This window comes from Anser brachyrhynchus (assembly GCF_964034855.1).
Source record: "Anser brachyrhynchus genome assembly, chromosome: 1".
NCBI lineage: Eukaryota > Metazoa > Chordata > Aves > Anseriformes > Anatidae > Anser > Anser brachyrhynchus.
The window spans coordinates 184,715,716-184,733,990 of NC_137694.1; the positions used below are offsets into that span (position 1 = coordinate 184,715,716).

At 47.7% G+C, this 18,275-nt stretch overlaps 1 protein-coding gene across 1 annotated transcript in view; it reads left to right on the top strand.

The window, feature by feature from the left end:
* The first annotated feature begins 7,253 nt into the window (after positions 1-7,253).
* LHFPL6 (LHFPL tetraspan subfamily member 6) overlaps positions 7,254-18,275 on the top strand; it is a 141,286-nt gene continuing 130,264 nt past the window's right edge. The window contains exons 1-2 of the mRNA XM_080555808.1: positions 7,254-7,711; positions 9,429-9,988. Coding sequence (XP_080411934.1) covers positions 9,604-9,988 — 385 coding nt within the window. The 5' untranslated portion in view covers positions 7,254-7,711; positions 9,429-9,603. The remainder of the gene's footprint in view (positions 7,712-9,428; positions 9,989-18,275) is intronic.

An 18,275-nucleotide genomic window follows, 5' to 3' on the forward strand; every position in this document is an offset into this window, starting at 1 on the left:
TATGGCGGGATGCATCTCACCAATCTTCTGCCATCTAAAAGTCCAAGGTGGAGGCCATAGCTAATTGTCCAGGCCTCCTGTCTATCAGAGGAGTGAAAGAAACAGATGTTTAGAAGACATTTCATCCTGAGATTCTTACCTAGTCCTCCCAGCTAGGAGCCTAGTACACTCGTATGGCAGATCATTGACCTCATTTACCCCTAATAGGTCTGACTGTGGCTGTTGACTTCTCTGCAAATAATACAGAGTATGCCCCAGCATCAGGGCAGTGGAAATGACATACTGTATGTGAATGCTCTTCTTATACTCATGGGGAAGGGAGTGAAAAAAAATAAAAATAAAACAAACAGAATGTTTTATTTTCCAATAAAGTAAATTGAAAGCCTTATTTTCACAGTAAAATGATCCACTTGGTGCCTGCGGGCATGTGACATATCAGGCAGATGCATATCATTTTGGGTGACATATCATTGACTTGCCAGTTGCAAAGGTGGAACTGCCCAAAGGCTAGTTTATTTTTTGCACCTGAGTCACAAAAAATTCTAGAGATTCATTCATAAATCAATGGTATAATCTAGTTCATACCTGCTTCTTCTCTTTCCTCTTCTTCCGTATCTCATTTTTTCACTCACTTTGTCACCTCCTCTCCATCTTCCTATCCAAATCCATCTCTCAGAGGCATGTGTTTCACTCTATCATAGATAAGCCTACTTGGGATGCGTGACTCCCTTTCTCAGCTACCAATATTAATCCATTTTTCTTTTAGCGTGGTGAGATTTGGGCACAATTTTTTATTACCTGTAACAGAGATAATGTGCCAGCACAGCTCCATGGGGATATCAGCTTATGTTTGATTCATTGAAATGAATAGCTGTTTTACTAGGAGCTTGAGAGAGAGCAGGAATATGTGTGTTGAGCTTCATTCTCCAAAGTGTCGGGCACTGGCTTGAAGATGTGCTTGGTGACTCATGGCCAGCGTTTTTGTGCTTTACAAGGTTGAGCCAAAGTTCCTTTATTTTTTCAATCGCCGAAGTTAACAGAAGAACTCATGTATGCATATTGCAGTGTAAATCAACTTCAGCTGAAGAAACAAGATGGTTGTGAACAGGGAAGACAACTCTCACTGCATCAATCAAAGAGAAAGGATGCATTGCCTTCCTGAATTTGGAGGCAGAGAGTAAGGATTAATTCCCTGCTCATCATTGTCTCGGCCCCATTCTGCCTCATTTTGCTCCAGATCGTTAAACGTCCATGGGACGGGCAGTTCTCTAATATTCAGAGCTACCTCAGAGTCCTCTCATCTCAGACAAACATGTGAAAGTGGCTTACAAAATATCTAGCTTTTCTAAGGACAGCCTGTGGTGTATAGTCAAGGAAAGGATTTTTTTTTTTTAAAGAGTCTTCAGTTTAATGGGTAATTTCCTTTGAAAATGGTAAACTGCAAATTAAATGGCAAAAAGCAATTAATTATTGAAATGGTAATATCCTTGTAAAGGTTAAGAGGTAATATAAATGAAGTTCCCGTGAGCACATTAATGGTATTACTATCTTCCCCTTTACAAGTGGCAACTGTAACGACCTAGCTAATTAGCTTTTTCATCACAAAAAGGAATATTGAAATATGTAGTTATATTGCAGAAGCACAGTCTATGACTATGTTATTTTGCTACAACACAATATAGAGAAAGCCCTTTTACATGCTGGTAAGAGCTCTTTCCGGAGCACACAGCTTTTGATGGAAGGAGGAAAAAGTGTTTTTTAATGGCATAGGATGAACAACTTGTAACGTGGAAGGAAAACACGGGCCAAAGACAAAGATTACCAGAGATACATCCCTCTTTGGCTTGCTGCAGGTGCCCTGTGCACACAAGGCTTGGCTAGAATATGTAGCTGAATAGGGGCCTGACCCTCCCCATCCACAGCAGAGTTCAAGTAGCCTGGGGTCTACAGTTGCACAGAGTGAATTTGGGTCTCACCGACTCCCTGTGCAGTATTTTTATTAGATATATGTGTAGGTATACTTATATATGCATAACACATCACTGCATCCACATATACATATGTGGATGCTATATATTGACTTTTAGACAGCTTTCTAAAAACTGAACTTGTTTCTTCCCCTGCTGTGTTTTGGAAGGGGATAAACCAGAAAGGGGGCACTGCTTGAGTTTCAATTCATAGTGCTAGCGTGACATTTTTTCCACGAATGAAGCCAAAAGAGAGTCCAGAGGTTCCAGCTTCTCAGAGGGCCTGAGAGCCGTATGAACCTCCGTGTGTGATCCGGGGCAAATGAGCTTCCACTTGTACGATGAATTGCCCTTTGTCCCCAACAAGAGGATTTTCAGCTTTCCTTTCAAACCCACCAGAAAACATTAGCCTCATCCTTGGGAATGTGATCTAATATGGTGACTTAGACGCAGGCAATTGCTGCAGCTCGGGGGGGAGAGGCAGCTCAGCTCAGTCCTTCAGCAAAAGGCTGGGGGGAGGAACACGGCGCCGCCTTGCATCCCGTTCACAAAGACACACAGTTTATGCAAAATATGCCAGGGAAGGCAGCCTCGCACGTTCTGCAAACGCAGCTTGTGAACCTTAGGACTGGAACAGGGTAGTTATGAATCAGATAAATTTTGTGGTGAACACAAACAAGCTCAGATCCCTGCCCCCACCTTTCCCACGCCCACCCTTCCCCACCAGCAGCCTGCAAAACCGGTGACAGGAGCACCAAACCCTTTCGGGGGCAGCCACCGAGTCACCTCCCACCCAAGCAGGGACACGAGGGCGCCCAGTCTCCCCGTGCTGGCAGACTCCCGTCCCTCTACCTTTGAGGACTCAGGCACTGGCACTTTCCACCCCTGATTTCTAAATGTGATGAAAGCCAACCTCTAACTGAGGCTTTAAATTCAAAGGGAAAAAATTTGTCCCATCAGGTTAAGCAAGCGGTTAAACAACCATTTCCCCAAAGATGTGCTCCCTAAAGGGCAACAAGGCACCATGGCAGGACCTGCACTTTGTACATTGTTGAAACAACGTCTGGGGAAGATAGACAAATTCCCTTGGTAAATAAGATGCCACGATTAAATTGCTCGCTTCGGTCTATATGCACAGAGAACGGGCTGCCAGTAAATGAGTGTCTGAGAAATCGCTTGTTCACAATCCAGACGTTCCTTATTTTCCCAAGCCCACTTGGGAAGAGTGGAAATTTAGGATTAAAATCACCCGTGCGGTTTTCCTGCATCTATGCAGGACTAGGCCAATTCCCTGTTGAAGGAGGACGGGTCTGGGACCTGTCACCCCTGAGCTCCATCACCTTGGCAGAGTTTGTGAGGGCAGAGCAGGCTTTTCCCCTCCTTGTCCATGGGGCTGGTGCAGAATGAACCTCTCCAGCTTCTCCCACAGCCACCAGGCTCATTAGCAACAGGACACGAAAGAGATAATCAGGAGCTTGATTTGCTATAGCTGCTATCTGGGAGCACCTGGTGGCTTTTATGTAATACATAATAACGGTATACAGATGAAACAGCATAAGGAGGGCTTATTGCACATAACGAAGGATGCTTCCTTTTCTTTCTTATTCATTGGCATGTTACTTGTAGGTGTATCCAGAGATCACGACCGATGTTAGCAGCAGGAGCAGTGTATCCAGTGAGACAGCTGTGCTTCAGAAATGCATCCTGTTCATGAATTTTCGGTAATGTGATCTGTAAAATTTACCACCATAACCACCATAAAAATAAATCCTAATCGTAATGTAGTATTGGAAAGGAACTGGAGAGAGGATGTTTTGCCTAGAGCTAAGCTTTTAGGCCAGGATTTAGGTTCAAATGTGACAGCCCCAAATCTCTGGAGTCCACTTCCACCCACACTGGAAAACATACAATGTGTTTGATTTGGAAGAGATACCGTACGGATGTATGATGATTTAGTGACTTGAATTTATTTTCTTACGTTCCTCTGGCTGAGAAATTCGCAGGTGTCAGACTTGAGATTCTACATTTTTTTCCCCCCCTGATTAGTTGTTGTTTCTTTCCTACTGCTGTGCAGAATTTAAAGTAAATGTATTAATTTTCAGATGGCTCCCTGTAATACTTGTCTGCTTGGTCTGTAGTGACTATATTTGAATAATTGAGTTGACTTTCTGTTGCTCCCAGTACATAGCCTCAAGTCTGTTGTTGTGCCTACACCTTTCTTTTTCATTTAAAATCGAGTACAGACATGACCTGAAGATCCAGTTTTGTAAGATGCTCGGAACCATGCAGACGCTATCACTCTCCTATGGACCACACAAGAGAAAACCAGATGGTGGCCTGCAAAAGAAAGCTTCTTTTTTTCCTTTTTCTTGTTAAAGACTGAAGAACAAGATGGATTTTCACTATCTGTTTCATTTTCAGGAACATACGTACTCCCCTATGGCATTTTATATGGCGGTGGATTGTCTTACAGGATATGCTATAATGAGAGATTCTTTGGCCGAGGCTGGGATGTGTGTTAGCTGGATTGATTTAGGTGAGCTGACAGGATTTTTTCTCTCTTTATTCTGCTGCACTGATTAGCTCCATCAGGTCTGTAGGACCCCAGATGTAACAGCAGCTTAGTCAATGGATCAGGGAGAAGAGAGATGGTAAAATCTATAAGCATATTTTCCCATCTCCCTGCTAAGGCAGTTTTCTGACAGTGTGTTCGTGGGTGTTTGATCCAGTCTGACTTCTGGTGGTTCCAGCAGTGGGAATTCCACCTCTCGTGTTCCTGCCACCAACTCTGAGGCTCTCTCAAAAGAGGATTCTCTTAAATATCAAAACACCAGAACCAAATCTAAAACCAGTTGCTATTTCAGTATAGACAAGACCCTGGGGACCAGGACTTTTGTTATCGCTCAGCTCTGAGGAGGTGTCTGCTTTTGTGGCTACAAGAAAGACCGTGGGTCCAGAAGCACCATGTAATAACCTCCTTTTTCTTTCAGACAGGTTAGATGTGGGTTGAAATATTTTGGCTTCCACAGTGAAAATACATCTAAGCACCAGGTTCCCTGAAAAGGGCAGCAAATGTTGATATAGCTGAAGCATGTTGAATGGCAAACATTAGGGAAAAAAAAAAAAAGGAATAAGAATTTGGATGTTAACTTATACACGCAATGTGTTTAATTTGTTCCTAATCAAAACAAAACTACTTGTCTGACAGAAAATGGATGGTGAAATAAAGCTTATTTCCCCACAAGTGAGTATGCCACGCGGCCAGCTTGCGGGGGCACTCGGAGACAGTTGGCAAGATAAGATGCTCCAGGAGAGATGCAGAACGCAGTGTGCAGTCTCCATGAGGGAATGTGGAATGGCAGCAGCTCAGGGAGTGAATATAAAGGCCATATAAGGGAAGCAAATGGACTGCTGTAGAGATGCCATTAGCAAAGCAAACACTGACTTGGGGACCTTGGCATATACCATGGAAGAGATAAATTGTATGAATAAATGCAGACTTGTTTGCCTCTCCCTAGGTTTACAAAGTTAGTTTTAGCTGAGAAGCTTTACATGTGTGAAATAGAGTTTTTGCACACTCACTGTAATGCCAAGCAGTTTCTACCCATATGTAATCCCAACACGCACCTAATTTAGATACATTTATCACTGTTTCATTCTAACCAAGGCCTTTGGCTTAAGACAGAATGTAAGACCAGGTCTTTAGGCAATTGCAAACATAATAATAGTACACTATGCTCCTCTTTCTTTATACCAAGAGCACGGTTCAAATATCACAACATTAGCTTTGTACCCCTGTCATTTCCCATGTTGGGAAAATGACCAGCAGGAGATGAAACTCCCGAGCCAAGTGCTGGATGAAGGCACGAGAGCGGTCACTGAAGAGCACCTGCGTTCATCGGGAAGCGCACAGCTCTGTGCAAAAGTGGAGCCGAGCGCTGGTGCACTTTCGGGGCGGAGGCTTGACACCACACAGAAAGCTGATGTGAGGGGAGGGTGCCAGCAAGGTATGCTGCAGAGCAGGCTCTGGCTCTCACCCCTGGGAAAGTCATCCTGGCGCCCTTTCACTAAGTCACCCGATGGGCACATCCCCATTTGTGTTTTGGCGTGGATCAAGGGCACGCTTTCGGGGCGAGTCTCCAGATCATCCTCCCTTAACCATGTTTTGGTTTACCCTGCAGTGATGTGTACACAAAGAGGATGCTGTTCAGATGAGACTAGACAAGAAGAAAGGCTTTAGAAGGGCACCTAATGAGTCTTGAGCGCTAGAGACCCAGGTTAGAGTGAATCAGAAGAAAAACACATGAATATCCATCAGGTCTTGAGCACCAACCGGTTTGCTGCATAGATTGGGTCAGGCTGATCCACAACACTTGCTAATACAGATGTAGGCTCTGTGGACGTAGCTGGGGGGGTAGGCATGGCTATTTTGGGGGTATGCCTTTATTGTCTTCCTTGTGAAGCACATCACTGCATAGCTTCCAGCACTGAACCTATATGTAACCTACTTCTTTTATTTGAAGCACTTTTCCTTAAAGAATATGCTTGAAATGCTAGAGTGGAAAACTAGATCTTGCTATGTACTTCCCCATCCATTTTTTATCCCTTGAGAAAACACCCATTTTCAGTAATGTTCTGATTTTAAGACTTTGCATTACAGGGAAAAAATGGAGAATCTTTTTTTTTTTTAAAAAAAAAAATATCCAATAAAGTGGCTTTATAATTTAATTCCGAACATGACTGTTGTTACTATTAAATGGTGTAAATACAGACTGAGCGCAATAAACCTCACTTCCATTTAGCGTTAATAATATTAATGATCAGTACTTAAATCACACGCCATGTTCCCGGACTGTAAAAGAAACATTACCAAAGAGATTTTGCGCGTCTGGTGCCGACATAAATTAAACGTGGCATAAAATTGTCTTCTGTCTGCGGGAACGTACTCCAGCTGCAGGGAGGAGAGGAAGGAGCAGGAGGAGGAAATCTCCGTCTCCCAGCGGCTCTGCCTGCACCACCCCTCCCCAAAAGTTTCCCACTTCAGGCGGTGGGAAGGGAGCGGGGCTCCCCTCTCCGCCCGGCCCTGGCGCAGCCGGGCTGAGCTGCTTGGTACTCCGCTCACATTTGCTCTCGCTGGAGCCCAGCTCCCAAAACTGTTGCGATCAAAACGCTGGATCAGCAGCAGCTCGCACGCACGCCATCGGGAGATTTCCCCATTTTTTTCCCCCATCCAAGGGCTGCGGCCTCCCCTTTTTAACACCCTCCCACCCCTCCGGCTTTTTTCCCCTCGCCCCCCGGCTCCAGCGCCCCGCACACCCCGAGGGCGGCCGGGGGAGGGCTGGGGGAGCCGGGACCCCCCCCCCCGGGCCGGCCCCGCGGAGCCGGGACCCCCCAGCTCCGCCCGGGGAGGGCTCGGGGAGGCTCCCCCCTCGCCCCCGACCCCTCGCCCCCGGCCCCGACCGCGGCGGGTCCCGCCCGGGGAGGCGGCGGCGGGGGAAGTGGGAGGAGAGGCGGCGGAGCGCCTTGCCTCCCGAGGCATCAGACGTGGGGAAAGGGAGGGGAGAGAGGCAGAGAAAGAGAGAGAAACGCGCCGAGGAAGGCAGGGAAGGACTGGGGAGGCCGGGCTGGGGAGGGTCCCGGTCCCTCCCGTGTCCGGAGGACCAAGGGAACAGTCGCTCGGGGCGGCCACCCCCGCGCCACCCCTCCCGGCTGGGCGCCCATGTGCTGCCGGCACCGGCCTGCGAGTAAGTACCCGGCTGCCCCCGGAGCCCCGGGACCCCCTTCCCTCCCTCCCCAACCCTTCCTTTCCCTTCCCTTCCCCGCAGCGACACCCGGCTGCATCCCCTCCCCGTCCCAGCGGACCCCCCGGGCCCCCTTCCCCTCCTGCCCTCCCAACCCCACACCTTCCCGCATCCCTTCCCCTCCTCTCCCCCGCCTCTTTCCCGGATCTCCCAGCCGCTCCGGACCTCTCTCCCTTCCCCGCTCCCCTCTCCGTCCTCCTGCTCCCCCCGGACCCCCCCGCAGCCCTGCCAGCCCCTCGGCCCCCGCCCGCCCCCCAGCCTGCCTTCCCCTCGCATCACCCCGGCGAGTTTCGCTTCCCGGCCCCCGCCTTCCCTCGGGGCCCCCCCCCCCAGCTCTCCGCCGCCCCCTCCTGCTCTAGGGCCGGGGTTTTGGGGCCAAATTGGCGAGTCCCGCTCCCCAGAGAGAGTCCCGGGCGTTGGCTGGCAGCCCGCGGGCGGTGGGGGGTCCGGCTGGATTTGTAGGGTCCTGCTGGATTTGTAGGGTCCTGCCCCTGGAAGCCTCCATGTTGTCCCCTATTTCCAGCCGTGCCTCTTCTGCCGGTTGAGGGAACGCTTTCCCCGAGTGCCGTGACCCACTTTGCCGTAGCCGCTTGGTGCCACGCCAAGGCACGGGCGGATCCTTCCCCGAGAAGATGCCTCTGGAGGGATGGGGGCAGCCCATGCCCTCCGCCAAGTTTCTGTCCCTCGGGGTTTGGGGCTTTTGCAGGTTGGGAGGCATTTCTGCAGATGGGCTACGTCTGCGAGGAGGTAGGCGTGTGCTTCTCGCGAAGCGGCACAGGCCTTTTCCAACGTTAGGGTAAAGATTTCTTTTTTGCAGTGTTGTAAAAGTAAACAAAACTTCTGTGCGGTGCACATGCTTAATTTCACTTCCAGACTCTTTCCCTACATTCCCTCCTTGTGCAGAAGTAGTTTTAATTTTATTGCCGGCACATTAATTGCGTTCACTGGTTGGCGTCTAATCATGCTTAGAAAAAAAGCCCCTGTAAATAGCTATCAGGATTAATTTGGCAGCAACGGTGAGAGATGATCATAAATTTACAAATGCGGTAGGAGCAATGATCCAGCATGGATTGAACAAGAAATGTGCCCCCAGCCTGTGGGAAGCAGCGTTTCTGCGACAGCCAAAAGCGCTCGGTCATGCTGGTACAGAGCTCGGAGGCTGGGAATTTTCTGAGGAGGAAGCAGAGGAGTTAAAGGTCCTGGCTTTGGGCTGGGAAGAGGCAAAGAAGAGGAGGCTTTGTGTTAGCGAGGTTTTCTGCTGCCACAGGGGTCCGGGCTTGAAAAGCCGCGGACGGTTTCGCGCTGAACCTGCAGGGCCCCATCTAAAGTACATTCCCCAGGCGTCGCAGGAGGAAGGATAACAACCAAGACCTCAGCCAGGAAAGATGAAGACGTACGGGGGCGAGAAGTGAGCGGAGAAGTAGGCAGGGAAGCCCTGGCAGTGGCTGCACAGCCTGCACGGCCGCGCCGCCTCCCGTCACTGTCCCCACAGCTGCCGGCAGCGGTGCTAGTGGCCGCTCGCAAGGATGGGACAGAGGCGTGCGATGTCTTCATGAAAAGTGCTGCAGGAAGAAATGCTCTGGCAGATAAACGTTGATTTTCCCTAATCTCAGTGTTTCTGAACTTGCCTTTTTCTCCTTTTTTTTTGTTATTTCATCAGGGACCTTTGTCTTCATGATGGGAGGAAACATCCCCCTCGCTGTTAGGATCCGGGCTTCTCCCAGCGCAAGGATTTGTCAAGGCTGAGAGACTCTGGATTATCCCCAAACCTCCTCTAAAACACACAGGGGCTTTCCTGTCCCCCCATCGTGAAGGGGCTCGGCGTACACGCAAAGATGGCCTCCAGCCTCACCTGCGCCGGCATGGTCTGGGCCTTCCTCTCCTTCCTTTGTGCTGCAGCCTCCTGCGTGGGCTTCTTCATGCCCTACTGGCTCTTGGGGTCCCAGCTGGAGAAGTCTGTTTCCTTCGGCACTTTCCGGAGGTGTTCCTACCCCGTGCGGGATGAAAGCCGCCAAACGACCGTGATGGTGGAGCAGTGCGGCCGCTACGCCTCCTTCCAGGCCATCCCCAGCGCCGAGTGGAGGATCTGCACGGTGGTGACGGGCCTGGGCTGCGGGCTGCTCCTCTTGGTGGCCCTGACGGCCCTCATGGGCTGCTGCGTGTCCGAACTCATCTCCAGGACCGTGGGCAGGGTGGCAGGAGGCATCCAGTTCCTGGGGGGTAAGTGCTGCCTGCTCGTGCGGGGACAGGGGCGTCTTCAGGCTGCAGGTGTCCACGTATGGTGCGTTGGGGAGAGGAGGGAGTGATGCAAACTTTCCGCTAGTGAGGGAGACCGCTTGGCTCCCGTGACCATTGAGCTGGTTGCCTGGATGGCTTGAACGTGGCCTAAAGGCTTGGTCACCCGTGGTCGCTCCCTTGCGCTTAAATCCCTGCTCGGTTGTTGTATGACCTTTGAGACTTGCACGACAGGTTCAGCGCGCTGAGTGCAGCTCTTTGTGCCAAAGACCGACTAACGTGGGCCAGTGTCTTCGAGGAGGTTTGGCATGCTTGCAGCAGAGCTCAGCTCAGGTGGTGGCACCTGGAGGAGCGTGGGGGCCGCAGAGCCCCGTGAAGCATTGCGGAGTAGAGGCTGTGTGACTGTGAGGACAGCCCTGGCTCTCCTCCTTCTCCTTCCCACTCCTGTCACCAACAGCTCCCTCTACCATCTGGCAACGAGTCTGTGGCCCCCGTTGGAAGCGTGGGACCTTTATCCCTCTTACATGTGGCCCACGAGCTCCCAGGAGGAGCCCTGCCAGGTCCATGCTGCCTGGTGGGGCGTGGGGTTTGTGTAGCCTGTGGTCTAGACAGTGCGTGGGAGAATTACCTCCCCTCCTTTTTTTAGCCTGCGAACTGCACGGCCTTAGCCGTGGAGCATTTGAAGGGTACGAGACAATAAGCAGGATCCTCCAGTGTGTTTTTTATAGGGCTGTTTTCCGAGTAAATCATCACTCTCCTGTCATCAGTGACACACGTCTCGGTGGCACTCACTGTCACCTTGTGCTGCTCGGCGTGCGCTCGCCCCCATAAGGGGATGAGTTTCTCTGCCCAGGCGCCAGCATTTCGGATGTCCCGCTGGGTCTGCTCACAGCTCAGGGGGGCTTCTGCCCCTCTACCCCACAAACTGGGATGCGCCCATACAGGGCAGTACATGCACATCGCCAGCATGCAGCCGGGAGGAGGCACAAGATGAAAACGGTGTGGCTCGGGGGACACAGCCGAGGCTCTGGAAGGGACCCGTGCCAAGCCCTCAGCCAGGCCATGTTGGCACGGCTCTCTCCTGGCTGCCAGGAGCCCTGGCTCTGACTTTTTGAGCGTTTTCCGTGCTTTACAGCAAACTGCCCCTGTCACTTCGCCCTTCCCTCGGTGCTGCATTCTTGTGTTTAATCTGGCTGACAATTGGAAAACGCAGCAGCTGCTTGAGAGTTAACTCTGCTGGAAGCTGCTGCTTCGTGAAGGCTGCTCCATTATAAAACTCTGGTCAGGCAGCTGGGGGGTGGAGAGGATTTTCGATTCAGTGACGCTCTGCAAGTCCACTCGATCTGGCTGTTTTCACCAAGAGCCATCACAGGCTCTGCTTGTGCTTTAACCGCCCCCCTCCTTCCAATTGGTGCCTCTGCTCATCTGGTTTTAATTTGCATTTGGTGGTGCTGCGTGCCTGGGTCTGGTTACAGCCACCTTGGTGAAAGATGACAGCCCAAGGGGTGGCCGGACAAACGGGCAGGGTACACGGGAGGTGTGGGGAAACCCGTGCCCATGGTGTGGACTGAAGGTGTGCACCCTTCTGCCAGGCAGGATGCTCAAAGAGGACCCTTCAGACCATGCCATGACTGCTCCTGGAGCTTGCCCCAGGTGACTGCACAGCATCCTTTCCCTCCAGGAAGGGTGTGAGCATGTAGCGCTTATCCTCAGTCGGTGACAATTCAAAGGTCCATGAACCTGTGATAGGAAATGAAAATTGCCAACAACTTTATTCACAGATCAGAAATTATTTACACAGCATGTCCAATTTTCCCCTCTGCTGGGTTTTATGGTTGTCTCTCATTTCGCTCAGCGCTGCTGGAAATGTGTAAGAAATGAACAAAGCGAGAACCCGTCATTTCTTAACCTGCTTAAAAACTGACTGTGGGGTCATCAGGGAGAGAGGCCAGGTGGTGCAAGCAATAATTTGGCTGAACTGAAGGCACAGATTAGGGTAAAGTTCAGATCCTTACATCCTTCATCAGATCTTTAGCTGCCATCAGTCAGCATAGCTTCATTGCTTAAATGACATGACAACATTTATCCAGATGTTGAAATTAGGCTCTGTAATTATTAGGTTGTTTTAAATCAAGATAGTCATGAGCTGTTCAGATTATTTGCTATCTAGGAATGCCAGGTCTTTGTTCCCCGTGTAACCATTATAGATTTAGTTATATACCATGGGGTGTGCTTTGACTGTGGCTCAGTGGCACTTTTGTGATTGTCACTTTAATTGGCCTCCAGCTGGAGATCTAACCAAATAAAACCCTCACAAATATTTTCCTTGGGGGTAAAACAACCCCCTGCCATCTTTATTGTGAAGAAAAAGCCTGCGGAAAAATAAGCGGTGCGCTGAGAGATGCTATTAATTCATCCTCTGTGCCTTTCTCTGCATTGGGCAAGGAGATGGGGAGGCAGTTTCACTTTCTGTTTCTTCTCATCTGAGTCACCTGCACCAACAGGATTGCTGCTTTCAGTGGCGGAGGATGGGTGTCTGAATAAACTGTATTTTTCTTGAACTTAGAAACCAGCACAGTTGTGCTCGGTGTAGCTGGTTTAAAGTTTTAATGATGTTCTGTTAGTCTGGGATCTAAATAATTTTCTCAACATGATTTAAGAACATGGCCTTGATGAAGAACTTAGCCAATTGACAGTGGCATATTACAGGAGGCCCGTGGGTGGGTGAGATGTAGACTGCCCTGCAGCTGTGGTGGGCCAGAGCACCAGGGCTGCTAAAACTAACTTAATCCGATACTGGAGACATGTTTCCTGCTGTGAAGAGGTGGCAGGGAGGTGTAATTGCCAGAGGTGGTAAGCAAACAGCCTGATCCTCTTCTTCCAGCAGGGCAGAGGAGGTGTAACTCCAAGTAGGTCAGTGGAATAGCACCTGTACAGAAGTAGTGCGAGCTAAGTGGTGCCAAGGTTTTACAGCTGGGATTTCCCCCCGTTGTATGTGGCAACTCATGCGAGTGAATTATTCATGAGTGCTTATACCATAAATCTGCTGTTATAAAAAATTGAGTGGCAGAGCCTGCAGGAAACTGCAGATCTGTGCAGAGTCAGAAGAGCTCTTTAGATACTGGTTGTTTTTACGTACTTAGCCTGTGTGTGCTATTTCAGATAATCCCGGCTACAGAGCTTAAGTATATTTTAAGATGACTCTGGGATGCGCTGAGTCTATGTTTCTAATAGAAAGGTTGCATCACGGACTTTTCCTCCCATTTGCAATTATAGGAACCACTTCCTTTCCCATGGATGATCATGTGGCAGCTCTGTAGCCATTGCAGCACTTGCTTACATGAAAAACAGTGCTATTTTGAGCCTCTTCTAAGGCAACAACATGGTAGTGGGCGACAAGAAGCAGCCAACACCCCAAGGCTGGCCATTTCTTCAGTGGCTCTCAGTGGCCTGCAGTTTATGGTCTGCAAACTGCTGCTGCAGTATCTCAGCAGCATGCGTCGTGAATGTTGCTGCTGAAGTGCTTCGAAGAGCTGACAACCGAGGTGAAAGTTATGCTGTCTGTAACCTCTTGAGGGCACAGTTATGTAGATGGATACAGTCTTCACTGATAGCATTAAGTGCAGTGTTTCCAGCTGGTTTCCTTTGAATGTTTGGAAGATAGAGAGATATGTAATCTAGCTAGAACAGATTGCAGGGATGCATCTTTGACCATAACTATTGAGGGCATGACAGCAGGAAGTGAAGTTTAACAAATCTATGGCAAATTGGAGTCTGTAATTATTGATCTTTTCATTGTGCGTTGGCAAGTCAATTCCACTTAAGTGAGGAGACTAGAAATTTGCGGGCAGGTAGCTCAGATATGACATACTAATTTGGTGAATAGCTTCACTCTGTGAATGCAGAGCAATGATTTTAAGAACAGAGCAATAATTTTAAGAACATAATGAACTGAAAGGTTAGCCAGTTTTATGTGAGGCAGTGGATCAAAAGACGCAAGCGTTGCAAGGATGGTCAATTTAAAGAGCGTTATGCTGGCAAGGTGAAGTTTTTCATTAAAACGGTCAGTGCGCAGGAATTATGGCTGAAATCTGCACTTGCTCAGGATTCCCTTTAGCTCTGTAGGACAGCTAAGCCAAGCTCAGAGGGGTAAGAATCCAAGGGGACAGAGCATGAAATAACCTCCTGACTTGGAGACCTCTCTGAATCTGACACTTTGACCTTGATTCTGAGTGACATGTGAGAAGCGAGCACTCTCTGTAATTGTGGGTAGCCATCTGGCTCGCACTGTCATCTTTAGTACTCATCACTCACTGTTTGTACCCAAGAAATGCACAAGTTTTGCTGCTCCTTTTAGTAAAGAGGAAAGTTTTCAGCACCACTTTCTCTTCCTCTCCTTATTTCTCTGTCTTGTTTCCCTCGTGTCTCAGGGGAGTGCTAAAACTCCTGAAACAATGGTCCTTTAATTGCTGGTTAGAAAATACGGAGAGCTCTTAAATGGGCAGTGGTAAAAGGAGCATTTAGTTGGAGAAGAAGAGGACACAGAGCTTAGCAACTTCTGATTTTGTCTCAGAAAAAATGTGGCCTTCTGGGAAAAGTTCCCAGTTTGTATGTTCCCATACAAAATTGCTCCAGAATCCTTCTCCAAGTGTCCCATGCCAATAGTGGCCATAGCTGTTTCCATCACCCATAGCCTGCTCAGGAATAGGTTTTGCTGGTTATGGAGTTATGAATAATAACTCGTGCTCCATCAAGAGAGAATATTGAGTGTGGGTGACGGCTCTGTGTTGCCTGTCAGGAAATCTTAGAGAAACCCTTTGAGGTTTTAAAGTAACAAAGCCAAATTAGCATATTAGTGGCTGGGTCTGACTTCGCAGGTGAGATACTGAAGGTCTAAAATATAGGGGGAAGAAAGGGGAAGAGGACTAAAGTCAGAGCACTGTAGGACCATGTAGAGAAGCTGTCCCTCAAAGGAAATGCTTGTGGAAACAGCTGAAGAAGAAAGAGGAGCTCTTGGGAGAGATGGAGTCACTGAACCTAAGGGACTGTCAAGCTTCAAGAAATGTGGCTTGCAATTAAAGGCAGCCTGTGGGCAAGGAGAATGAAGGCAGCCTTGGTTCTAAGAAAAAGCCAGCAGTGGCTTTGGTGAGGGTAGTTCCAGTTGACTACAGGGACTAGAAACAGTCCAGGGAGAGGTTTGCATGGAGCTGTAGGGGAAGAACTGCAGGCAGTGACCAGTAACCATTATTTTGTCTGACAGCTGAAGTGAGACTTTCTGCCTGGAAGACTAAGGTCAGGATCATTTTCTGCCCATAGGGAAAAAAAGTAAGCACGAGAGAATAGCATGGAGAAAATGAACCTTGATGGGGGCAGGAAGGATCTAAGATGGTCCAGAGGCTTCCAGGAAACGAATGGTTACCCCAAACTCATTTGCAGTTCTTCCAAGCCTATCTCATCCATTTCCTCCATCTATACATGTTCCCCCAAACTCCTCCTGAAATTTGCACCTGAAAAAAAAAAAAAAAACAGCCATAAGAACACACAAAAAGAGCTTTTTAGTTCTTATATCCTCTTTAGCTTACAATATTTTTCAAGGGGTAACTTCCAGGGAGAGGCTAGGGAGTGGTATCTGTTTCTATCCAACACCAAGCACTCTTCTTCCCCTGCAAGTTAGCTGCTCATGGCTGTTTTGCCACATCTCCTCTCTTTCCTCTTGTCAGATGTAAAGCTTCAGTGACTTTGCTCATGTAGACGTGACAGGGCAATCCTCATCCTAGACAAAGACAAACTGCCTGCTAAGTATTAATCCAATGTATTCATGCACCTATACAGGCACTGCAAGAGGGGCATATTAAAGGAACAGATGCCTCGCCAGCAGGTAACAGAAGAAGAGCATACAAGGAACAGGGCACCATTAAACGTGGCTTGTGAGTGATTATATGTCATGTCATAGCCTTGTAGATTCAGTAGTAATAAGGTCAGCAGAGAGCACTGTGACTATTTAGACTGAGGTCTGCTGTAGCACAGGTCATAGGACAGCCTTCATATAATTCCTGTTTAAACAAGAGTATATCTCTGAGAGGAAAAAAAACAACCACAGACACACACACAAAAACAGCCAAAAAACTTCTCCTTCTAGTCTGAATTTAATTACTTACAGAAAAGCAGGATCTTCATAAGTTGTTCCAGTGGAGAATTACCCTGACTGCTTTTCCTCCAGATCATTAATGCAAATATTAAGAAGTGTAGCACCAAGAATAGATCACTGCAAAATCACATTCGCTTAAGGATCATTACAATTATTATTTTTTTCAAGATCCATCAGTTAGTTTGCTTTTAATCCCTTTAAACTGTGCTATGCTGTGCTTTCTTTACCAAAACCGGTATAAAAGCAGCTTCATAGCTAATGTGTTTCATACCAGCTGTCACTCCATTTTTCTACAAGTAACCCCCAAGAGATTAAGTGCAGTGTATAGTTTTTCATCTTCATCCCTTTTTAGCTTGACTATGCTTCACTTTGACTTGCTGAACTGCATTCTGTGGCTGCTTATGCTGATGCTCAGTATTTGCTTCCCAGCACTACAAGGTGCCTTCATATACTGTGATACAGCACAGAGTCGAATTCTTGGATTTGGGTTTGGAGTCCAGCTGAGTAAGGCACGGAAGTGTTTGGGAAGACGTTCAGAACAAGGGAATTTAGAAGGTGATGTTATCTTTAGCAGATTTTGTAGCATATGTTCTATTGAAGATTAGCCAGCTCTCTCTCTGCTGCAGTCAGACAGAAAAGAGGAGTTAAAATACGATACAAATTCAAGACCAAAGCTGAACTGATGCAATATATGTCCTCTGTTGCTCTTGGCTTATAAATGACATTACTTAAGAGTTCTACTCGCTTAATCGGCTGTAGCCTGTGTTGCTTGAATCTTTCATCTGTGCATGGGCCACCAAATCTGACTAGAGGAGAATCAAAGTTAGCAGGTACCTGTATATAGTGCGTTTACAAAAACACGCAGACTGACATTCAGTATATTCTCAAGAGACAATCCCCATTCCCGTGACTGCCTTCACCTTGGTTCAGTCCTCTGTGGAGCCCTGCTAAAGGCTGCTTCCCTGCCAGATCTACCAGCACAGCTCTTTGTGCAATTGTTCCCCAAGGAGTTCGACCGAAGGAGACCTGAGTTAGCGAAGATTTCCTATTGAAGCTAACTCCAACCATTTTAAGGGAGCAGGTTAGCAAGCAAGAATCAGTAATAAACATTACTGGGCACAAAGTGCAGAATCAGAGGACATCCCTGCCAGCAAGGTCACGAGCAGCACAGAGCAAGTAGTGAGTTGTAATGCTCTTGGAATATTGGAGATGCAACTTGAAGAAGAAAAAAGATGCCGAGAGTAGCCTTCTTACTTAGGTCTTTGTTCTTTTCTGTTACCAGCCAGTTGAGATATCTTTACTCTTCTGTTTTTTTTCAAAATCTTGCTAAAAAAGTGGCAAGACCCTTACCAGCTGCAAATTTTCATACATCCTTTGAAGTCAATGACACTTAGTACAAATGATGTCAATATTTCTGTCTTAGAGGTAAGATTATTTGTTTGCTACATTACTTTAAAATGGGTGAGGTTCCAAGGCTGAGTTTCTTCTCAAAGAACTACCCAAGTGAATTAGCTTGTTTATAGTGAATTATGCACCCCAAACAGGCCTTCTTTTTATTTTTTTTTCCCAATTATTTCAATTAATTCACTCCTAATACAATTTTCAGCTAAATACAGGGGAAAGAAACATGCCAAGTTTCAGCCTGGAGCAAGTTAGATTTAAATGCCTTGAAAGCACATTTAAAATGGAAACGCTGATGTATTAGGAAAAAATAAAAGATGCTGCTAAAATATTGGAAAGAGTCACTTTACTTCTCTTGGCTTTCCTATTGATGTTGAATAAAAAAGTGATGTTTTGAATATTGTTGCAGCTGTGTTGGGTTAAAGTAGATTTTTGCATTAAGGACAGAATTTTTGATCTAAAGAAGTCCTGGAGTGCTTTTTTATTTATCTTCAGAATAAAGTTCAGGCTTCTTGATTTTTTTTTTCTTTTTGTCCTCTTTCATTAGAAAGGAACAATGATGCTCAGCACTTCTGTGATGCTCTTCATTTCAAAGGGCTTTGCTTGCGTAACCTAGTGAAACTTCAGGAAATGTGAGGCAGGGGAGCAAATAATCTATTTTGCTGGTGCAGTCAAAGTAAACTCAGAGTTATTTCACTTCAGATCCTCTGCGTTTGTGTTGAT